This window comes from Teleopsis dalmanni, chromosome 2, assembly GCF_002237135.1.
Source record: "Teleopsis dalmanni isolate 2A chromosome 2, ASM223713v2, whole genome shotgun sequence".
NCBI classification, from domain to species: Eukaryota; Metazoa; Arthropoda; class Insecta; order Diptera; family Diopsidae; genus Teleopsis; species Teleopsis dalmanni.
Window position 1 is genome coordinate 8,064,053 of NC_051847.1, and position 10,901 is coordinate 8,074,953.

At 29.7% G+C, this 10,901-nt stretch overlaps 1 protein-coding gene across 1 annotated transcript; it reads left to right on the forward strand.

Annotated features, from left to right (window-relative positions):
- The first annotated feature begins 5,201 nt into the window (after positions 1-5,201).
- On the forward strand, positions 5,202-10,152 carry LOC119681287 (putative polypeptide N-acetylgalactosaminyltransferase 9). The gene is made up of 4 exons (XM_038094434.1): positions 5,202-5,420; positions 8,077-8,219; positions 9,591-9,681; positions 9,833-10,152. The coding sequence occupies exons 1-4, from the start codon at positions 5,232-5,234 to the stop codon at positions 9,956-9,958; spliced, it is 549 nt and encodes a 182-aa protein (XP_037950362.1). The 5' UTR covers positions 5,202-5,231; the 3' UTR covers positions 9,959-10,152.
- Positions 10,153-10,901: the final 749 nt, after the last annotated feature.

Here is a 10,901-nt window from a genome sequence, read left to right on the forward strand (position 1 = left end):
TATAGAAATCAGAAAATCAGTTAAAAATTGAATAATAAATATTAGAAATAAAAATTATGAAATCAATCTTTTTAATGGAAGTAAAAGAGAAGATAACTTGCAAATAACTTTAAAATACTTAATCATTATAACAATATCATATTAAAATTATTTTTAAATTATTTTAACTATCCAAAAGATGGTTTGACACACTGTGCCATGAAAGCTACCATAAGGATATGAGGACACAACACTCTTGCTAAAAATAATAGAGGCACATAATATTGCATACTTTAAGGCTCAATTTTCAAAATCATTAAGAAGCCACTCAATGTAAATTGTGTGTCTTCATTTAGAAAAAAAAGAACAACAAAAAGATTGAAGAGAAATTAGTGCAAAAGAAAAGAAAAAAATAAGAACAGAATAAGGAAGGAAAATAAATGCTTGCCTCATAATGACATAACTGCCTTTTAGGCGCTTAAACGTTAAACAAACTAATGAAACTTCCTTTCCTTTTTCCCCTTATATTATCACTTTATACTTTCTTTATTTCAAATGGTGTGAAATTAATGTGACGCCGTTTAGCGGTCTCAGGCTTTGGTGGTGTCTATATGTAGAATGAGGAGGGCAAGTACTTTGACTGTAGAAGAACAATACTCGTAACACTTATTTTTAACACTTAAAATTGTTGAGAGGTAATTTCAGTGTAATTGCCAGAATTGATAGTATGGCTTTGATTTGTGTTCCTTTAAGTTTTATTTTTTATTTTCATTTTATTAAATGGTATAGAATTGAATGAACTGCTAAAATTGTTGTGGTTTTATTCCTTGTTATATGCTGAAAAGTAATTAAAAGTTTTTAATATATGCTGCACTCAAATTATGGTAATTAAAGGTGCCTTTGACTTTAATATTCATGGTAAAATAAATTTTAAAAATGCCTTTTGGTTACGGTATGGAAAAGGTTAATTTATGCAAATTAGTTTCGTAGTAAAAAAAAATTTTATATTGAGTTGAAAACTTTATAATGGCTTTTAAATAATTTTAGTGGCAGAAATTTTATACTCTCCAATTTATTTCCTTTCATTCTACCCAACTGTTTTAACCGGGAACATATATGCACTTATTTTTACCAAAGTTTGTTTTGCTTTGCATATATGAATTAAACACTTTGAAAGTAAGGACGAAAATAACTTAATATGAATTTATCAAAGGCAACTCATTTTGTTTATAATTACTATACTATTTTGTTTATAATATACTATATCCTACATATATGAGAAATTATTCAATAAAATTTTTAGAGTAAGACATTCCAATGCCTCAATCAGGCAATGTGAATATGAAATGATAATGATGAAAGCCTCTATCAATATCACCACAATGAAGTATTCAAGCACAAAGCCAGGCTCTGAGAAGACTTTTCATGGTACCATGATACATTAAGACGAATGATATTCTCCGATAAAAAAAATACATAAACGATAATGCCCTGAAATTATTTACGAAAACTGACAGGCTTACCAACACCGTGTTATCGAAACTCAGAATGGTTACAGGCTCCTCGGGGAGGTATGCAGATCTGAGGTCAGTTATTGCTTAGTCTGATGAAGTGATAAACAATAACCCAGTCAAGGTGTAGAGAGGGGTTATGAAGAAACCTCGTAGTTAATAGAGAGTAAAAGTGCTCAAGTGCACTGACTCAATTAGCCTCAACAATAATAATAATGACGATTCGGGAGATGCGATAAATCGCAATAATAACATTGGATATGTTCATTTCAAGCGTTAATTAAGTAATTTTTCCGTAATTACCCCATCTTCATTGTTCCCCTTCGACAAGAGTATTAATTCAATCTTCAGTTCTTCAATTAATCTATATTCTTTATTTTCATTCTATTATATTTTAAATTGATACCGGTGAATGTGCTAATTAAAAGTATTAAGGCGTTTTTAAAATCCTTTTAATTTTGAAAAGTAATAAATATATATTTGGAACCCTATTTGTTTCTCATTATTACTCATCATACTTAATGATAAAGAGAGGGATGTGAGAGAGTATTAGAAAAACTGTTTAAATAATTAATATTGCCTTTTAACGAATTAAAATTAATTAATTAAATTTAATTTAAAAAATTCACATAGATTTTAAATTTATTTTAAATGAAAAGCTCTAATTTTTTTGATTATTTAACAAAACCTTAAATTTTTTTGTTGCTTCACTTTGACATCGTCCAGGACAAATACGTCCCAAATGGAAAGTCAACAAATGTTGCTCACATTCGTAATGAAAAATCACAAAACTTCCAACCAACAGTCGCACACTATTGTTTCACATTTTATTACAATCACTTGTCAAAGAGATACCGACAGGGCATGCGGGACACAAAACTTCTTCATGGAAGATCCCATGAGGTCAAAGTTTTTACTAGAATACAATTTTTAACAATTTCACTAAAACAAAAAGTTTCTCACATAACAAATAAAAAATTTCTGTATTTGTAACTGAGAGGAGTCCTGAAAGCATATCACAGCAATAAAGAAATTAACTTAACTATATAGAAGGCACTGAATGAAATAAGAAGAAGTGATTGATGGCAACTAGTCGTAGTTATTTGAAAGGATTTAAGTAGTGTTGAAAGGCTTTTACGCTAGTAAAACCATCAGTAGGATGGTTTGCTTTAAAAATGTGGTCTGTAAATAATTTTATTAATAACCCTAAAACTGAAATAAAATCTCATTCACATTTTTATATCTTTTAAGAAGTATAAAAAATATGGCTTATTTAGGTACTGAAGTAAGGATTAACTTTGAGGTTGACATTTTATACTTTATTTGTGTTTGTATCCTGCCTGCTAAATAAGTATCTTTAAAATAAACCGAGTTAAAGGAGTCAATATGGATTCGAAGTTACATTTTAATCAGTCCTTTTCACAGGAACTCATTTTCAACTAAGTTTTCAGTCAAATATGTGAGTAAAATGAAAGGAAAACCGAATTGGCAACGAAGATAAATACAATAAAAAATTAAATGAAAAAATGTAATAAAAAGTTGAAAAAAAAGTCGAACTGAGGAAAAATAAATATTTTTACACCGTTTTTAACAATTTCAGTTGTTCTTCAATTCCTGCGAATATTGCGACAAAAAAAAAATAAAACAATCAAAAGCTGTGTAAATAATAAAATTAAAACAAAACTCATAAAAACTTGAATGAATGACAAATTTAAAACAAAAAAAAAAAACAATTTTAAAACAAATCAAAAGTTAAACAAATTTTTTTAAACTTGTTTTTCCCCTTTATTAAATTTTTTCAGGATTTTTTTTATCTGTTTTATAATTTTCATCGAACATTTCCCTCAAATAAAAACATGTTACATATTTTCATTTTTAATCTACCATGAATTCGACATTATTTGGAACTTTTCCACAACAGATGTTCCAAATGCATGCGAACATTTCATATTTCCATTACTTTTTCAGTTTTAAATGAATTCCCTATTATCCTTTTGATGCGAACATTTCCAAAACAGATTTACATTTTCGATCTCCATTCAGTCATACTTCAGTGGATTTGTAAAATTTGCGGTTGCAAAGTGGGAACAATCCACTAATGTAAGAGTACACATAGGGCAAAATATACATTGAATGGAAGTGACCCATTTCAAATATGCAATACCTAATATTTTATCCGTTCAGCTACATAAATAAGCAGAAAAATTACTCAGAAGCACAATCCACAGAAGTGAACGATTCAAAATTTCTGATGAATTTTAAGTAGCTTTTGTGATTTTAAATCTAAATTTAAAAAATATATTATGTTAACTGTTATTAACTTAGCTTGATATATAATTATATATATATATATTTATAAATCTATTAATAATTTAAAGTATTAATGTGTAATGTATTTATACAACCATTAGTTCAAGGTGAAGACTTTAAAAGAATACATAGTCATCTAATCCATAAATTATATTACAAATAAGAGTTTCAGTTGTCTTTCCTAATTAATACCGCCAGTCCAATGTTTTGACTGCCAATAATAGCCCCTTCTGCATAGGACTAAGTTGAGGTTGTTGGTGTATTACCTGATGGGATATTTTAATCTGCGTTGGCATCTTAGCAAGATAGATTTGTTCTAGGTAACAAAATATCATCTCTGACTCGAAATAGGTCATCTATGTGATATCTATGTGTATCCTTTATCACTTTAGCCCATCCACCATATTACTGGGTGTACGTGAATGTACAGGAGCTTTAAACACTAACTACTCATGTCTTATTTTCGTAAAATATATTTGTTGGTAACTTATTTTATGAGCTGAACCCTTTTCAAAATTTAAGTTATTTTAATCATTACAGACTTTTTTCCAAATAAAAAAAGACCTTTTCTAAAAAGACCTAGTTGAGGATATTTTTTGTGTCATGAGTTCAGTTCTACTTCATCCGACAACCACACACAGAATATCCGATGTCATAATAATAAAATATAAGTACTCATACTCAGTCTAACTTAGTGATTATGAGGTTTCTGTACACTCTACATACATGAGTACTGAATAGCTTCCAGTAATCATACTTCACGACATATGCAAAGTCATGCAATTAAATTAAGTATCGTAATACACTTTTGTTTCAATTTCTGAAATTATATGTCCTTATGTACTCAAAATTGCTCCAGAGCTGCAAAACTGTTTTCCCTCAATTTGAGACGTATTTGAAAGTTTAATCTGCCATAATGTCAGATAGGCAGAAATAGAAATATTTCGACTGTCTGACGAAAATAACACCCGCATGAGTATGTCTCTAACCAGCCAACCAACTATTTAACCAAGCCATCGAGTAATCAAAACAGTAATAATATTTTTCATAAAAACAATTTGCAGAAACACATTTACGAGTTTATAAGGACGATAGTCCTTTTGCATATTCTTATATTATTTGCCTGCGCTACAGCCTCGACTCCAGATCCGCCTGCAATTGAAATCATTTTCATTTTTGCTCTTTTGAAGTGAAAATGAGTTTTTTTCCAGCACATTTGTGTCCTTGTTCCTTTCTAAATGCCTCAGGCAAGAAATGTAATTAACAATTAGTTGGCAAATTTTGTGTTTTAGTATTTATTTCCCTCTACTCTTCTGGTTCTGCTTTTGTTTACACGTTTATTTTTCATTCAATTTCTAACATTTTCTCATTAATGTTTTTTATGAATATTTTTAATTACAGAACTCGGCAGAGCCCGTTTACACACCCACAATGGCCGGTGGTCTCTTCACAATTGACCGTAAATTCTTCGAATTGCTGGGTACTTATGATTCCGGTTTCGATATTTGGGGTGGCGAAAATTTGGAATTGTCTTTTAAGACTTGGATGTGTGGTGGTACGTTGGAAATTGTTCCTTGCTCACATGTGGGACACATCTTCAGAAAAAGATCACCCTATAAGGTAAGCATATAGTTAAATCATTAACTGCCTATACCTTTATTGAATAGTTAATAGTTTCGAATATATATATATATAAATATAAATTTATATATATATCGAGAATATATATTTATTTACAAATATATTAAGAATATAACAATTATAGTAAAAATTAAATTATTTGGAGGTCTTAACACATCATTTAATAAGAACAATATTAAAAATGTTAGAAAATAAATAATAATATTATTAGAAAGTTATATATTTATTTATAATATATAATTTCCAAATATACAATATTTATGTGAAATAATATATGAATTGTAGGAGAATATATTTTTGAATTTAATTAAATAATATATTGTTAATAGTCAGCATATCTATTAGTAATACATTCAGTCTAAAAAAAATAGTATAGAATAGAAATAAATAGGTTATCAACACGGGTATAGTGCTAGGTCTTTAGTGCTACAAATCGATCCTAACGAAACAAAAAGCATAAAGTGCTAAGAATGAAGGTTTAAATAGAACCTGCTGTGAATTTATTAATATCAGAAGAAAATAGGGTTCAGAGTAAAATCGGACAATCACAAAGAATGTAGCTAAGTGTCTTCTCTGACTCAAAGGAGAGTCGAAATTTTATTTCATTAGACAAGCAAACGGATACCTGTCAATATTCTCATATCTGTTTTACTTTATTAAGGAGAGCGACGTTATCGTAGTTATAGGAACAACCCAATTTTTAGGTTGTCGGTTACTAGAATTGTTGAACTTAAGTGAAATTGCATTTATTCACACTTCACTTCTTTGTTGAAAATTTAGCTAAATCAGCCATTTGGTTGTATTTATTTTAAAAGGAAGGTTTTTTTCTACTTCTAATTGATTATATATCAGATTAGGTTGAGTTTACTGTGACATTCGGTATTGTTAACTTAAATCAAGTTAGCTAAAATTGATCTCTACCTTTCTATATGTCTATACAAAGTGGACAATTTGAAATATGATTCAAGTTATTCACAAATGTGATCTTTATGGTAATAAACTAATCACTATTAAGGACAGGTATTCAGATAAAAACATTACGTCTTCAGCTATTTTTTAACCACTAGAAAAATAAAACTATTTCTATTCAGAAATAAGGCGTTTATGCTGTTGTTCACTGTAATATATGCAGCAGTGGTAGCAATAGCGTACCGTACTGTAATGTGGTGTTATAGAACCCATACGATTCAAAAGTATTCTAGTAGGTTAGTAAGTAAAAGGGTAGTAGGATATATGCAACTAAATAGTTCGCATATTTCCTTCAATCATAGTTCTATTCTGTATTAAATTTTATTTATTTCAACAGAGAAGGTCTTAGCCTTCTTAGTCTTTTTCACTTACAAATAGTTGTTTCATAAAAAGGTATTACATTTAAAATATCTGAACTTAGTTTTACTAAATAACATTTCAAGTTAAATAGCATAATGCCTAAAATTATAAAAATAGTTGTGATTCTTAACAAAATTTAATAGAAACATTTAAAAATAATTCGATTGTTTCATTAAGATGTGAACTTTATTATAATACCGATATGTTTCGCAATCAGCTTTTATAGTGTAAAGCACTTGTAGCCATTTTAAAGTAACATGTGGACTTAAAATTTACATTCATATTTCACAGCCAACTAATTTTGTCGGAATTTGCATCTCAAATGCCATGACAGTATGCTTAAAATGATACTGCATAAATAAGATAAGAGGCACAGATTTTAATACCTCATGTTATCAGCTTTGTACTCCAGTGCAAACAATGCTCACATGCATAAACCACTTAAACGAGAAATCCTTTAACATGTCAGAGAAACAGAAAAAAGGTCCGATTTCCCATGCAGCATGTTCTACAAACATAACCCAACTGGTCCCACTACACTTTCGTCCAACTTTGTTTCAAAACACTGAAGGTACATGCCAGCTCATTTCTCCAATCTTGTATCTTGTTTTTTTTCCATGCAAATACAAAACGTTTCCATGGCACAGATACCCAAAGGCTTTGCTAATGTTTTGGTAATTAACTTTATTGTTGCCATGGCCGACAGAGAGAGAACAGGACAAAGCGAGTGAGCTGCCCAGAAAGGACTACACTTATGTATTGTTGCATTATAAATTTAAAAATATATAAATTTATATACACTTTTTTTTTTCAAATTGCTGGCCTCTAGTGCGTAGACTGTATGGTGTATTTATGGAACATGTACCCATGTACCCTGTACATATATAAAAGGATGTAACTTGAAGGCAGAAAATATAGTGTTTGTTGGTTCTCATAGAGTGGAAATACGTTTGTCAAGACAAGTGACGTTGTGAAAGATAATTACTGTTCTTGTCTATGAAATAACATTGTTCGATATATTATATACGTTTTTAGTATCAACTATCACATGTTGCTCATATGACAAGACACGCTACAATGATAGTATTGGTATACTTCATTCATGACATAGTTGGCATGATGCAGTATCTACTCGTAGAAGTTTTTTCTCTAATTTGAAGCTTAATACTTTGTATTTTAATTGCTTACTTATAATTGTGTATATATATAAACCTTTAATAGTCTTAAAAACCGACTGTATATATTCTTTTTACATAAACTTACACCTGCTCCATTTAACGCCTTATTTTTAACACTCTATTTGCAGTGGCGCTCAGGTGTAAACGTGCTGAAAAAGAATTCCGTGCGCTTGGCTGAAGTTTGGTTGGACGACTATGCGAAATACTATTATCAACGAATCGGCAATGACAAGGGTGACTTCGGTGATGTCAGTGCGAGAAAGGAATTAAGGTAAATTCTCACTCGCATATCCGTTTTTATGTGCCACGGTGTCTTAGCATTAAGCCAGCAATGTACACTTTTACGGTATTTATATACGAAATTAAGTGATTTGTGTCCATTTAGTGTGAAATTGACAGACAGAAGGACTAACGAATATTGTAATGTATGTAACAATATTGACTGGTAGTCAAGGATTGAATTCACTGAGCTCATCTGCCAACTTAAACCATAATTGATTGCAAAAATCGTTAAAGAACACAATACAGACAGTAATTCCGTTGCGTCGGAATGGTACATTCATAAGAAATGTTTTAATCTTCCATAATAAGAGTGGAGATAACACAATGCCGGTATTCATATTGCCCGAATATATAATATTTATAAAGAATTAAATCGAATCAAAAACATAATAATAATTTGAAGAAGTTATGGGTATTAAATCTCTAAAATATTCAAATCCATTTCGGTAGCTATTGAAATTACAATATTTATGATGCTAAAGAATTTGTCTATTACAAGATAGAAAGCCTTTTTGTTGCTACTTGAGAAGGATGGTATAAGAATTAAACTGTTTTAAACTGTAGATATTTTAATATTATTTACCTGAAGTTGTTTTTTAAGTAACAGAGTTTTTTTGTTTTTTTGGATCTATTTTATTATATATTATTACACTTATTTCAAATTAATCGGAAAGATCCTATATATAAATTATTAATATCTGGATAAGAACAACAACTATACCAAACATATATAGCAAAATTCATTTAAAAATTCTTTTCACATCATGTGAGATCAATCTTAATCGAAAATAATGTAGATATTATTAACCATGTTATAATATTGTTACAAATGTTATTCTAATAGTCTAGAAGAGGTTAGAGGCTTACCATGTAAGAATATACTTGTTCGATCTTCATCAATAATTTTGTCAATATCTTTAATGTACTTGTATCATTCCAATTATCATTTATTTTGATAAAAAAAACTTTTATTCATCAGTTTTTCTTTGTGATGTCACAATCTTCAAATAATGGTGACTTGAAGCTCTCCTAAACTTATTGTATTAATCGAAAGACTACTTTTTTAAAATCGATATTGAGCTAATTATTTCGATTTATTACAATAAACCAAACGTGAATTATTATCATGTTAACTTTATTATATACTTAAATCCATTTGACCAACACCAAATAGGTGTACTGATTTATCTCATTGAATATATTTAATGTAAAATGCTCAGTGTCCGAAAGGAACCCTGAGTTTGTAATATTTATATATATGAGTATTATTAAAATTAGTCAGCAACAGCAATTGTAACACAACTAAAACTTAATACCCCAAATATCCTAAAAATGACCCTAAAAATTATTTATATTACAGAACCCGCTTAGGTTGTAAGAACTTCAAATGGTACTTGGATACAATATATCCAGAACTTTTCATACCAGGTGAATCTGTAGCATATGGAGAGGTAAGTCCAATATATATATTATCTTTATATATCAATATTAATACCTAATGTACAAATGAAAACATAAACATCAAAATTATTTTATTTGATAAATAAATTTCGAAAAAACTAACAACAACAAAATCCAAATATAAATTTTTGGCAAATTTAGATAAGAAATTTAGGTTACGGCGGTCGCACTTGTTTGGATTCACCTGCGCGTAAAAAGGATCTGAAGAAGCCAGTCGGTCTATATCCATGCCATAATCAAGGCGGCAATCAGGTTTGTTATACATAAGAGTAAATCATGCAAGAGCTTTTTTTTTATTGCGACCGCCACAAAATCCGTTAAATACGCTTTGAAATTTTTTACAAATTTTTACAAATTTCGTTCACAAAAGAGGGGAATTACCGTACTACGCCTAAGACCAAATTGAAAATTACAACAACTGCAAGATAATTCATTTTCTATCTTTAACAAACTCTTTTCTCTTCTATACGTTGAGCACTACTTTCAATTCGCACTTTTACAGATTGCAAATATTATTACAAATATGTGTCTCGATTCGGCCGCCAAGCTGGAACACATGCAAGCGGCCGTTGAACCATTTGAGTGTCACGGTCAAGGAGGAAATCAGGTATACTTTTAAGTGTTCTTTTATCATTTCGTATACTATAAGTTTTTTATATCCTTAATGTATTCAATTCGTTTTGCGCCGTATAGCAATTAATTAGTTTTTAATTGAATTATTATTTGTCACGTATGATTTTGGTATTGAGGCCCACCACCACCACACCACCCATACCGCCATCCATACCCATACCACCCACCTCCATTATATGGTTTGGTTTGATATCAAAAAGTAATTATTTTGTATTTTATTTAATTTTGTACAATTGCTCTTGTTCTTATCGCATTTCAAGTAAAACGCACACACTCACAAATATATACACCATTACTATACATTCAAACATATTAAACACGCTTTTGATAAATTTTGTGCTGTGACGAAAAGTTGCAATTTCACTGCGTTAAGTAATCGCTTTCCAGCTGCGTCTCACCTTAATTTGTTTTGTGCCCAAATACTTTCATTTACGATTTACCTAATTTTAGAAATCATGTAATAATAAAATCTCTATGGGGAGTAGTTATTTCTACTACTCACTATGTATATATAAATAAAAGTAATCGGTTTATAACGGTGATCAGAATTCACTTAAGCCAAGCGTTTTATAATTGT

Bases quoted from the DNA above. Each gene is read 5' to 3' on its own strand.
- LOC119681287 (XM_038094434.1), top strand. From the start codon at position 5,232: ATGGCCGGTGGTCTCTTCACAATTGACCGTAAATTCTTCGAATTGCTG. The intron at 8,220-9,590 runs GTAAATTCTCAC...TTTATATTACAG, and splicing joins AGTGCGAGAAAGGAATTAAG to AACCCGCTTAGGTTGTAAGA. The intron at 9,682-9,832 runs GTAAGTCCAATA...TGGCAAATTTAG, and splicing joins AATCTGTAGCATATGGAGAG to ATAAGAAATTTAGGTTACGG.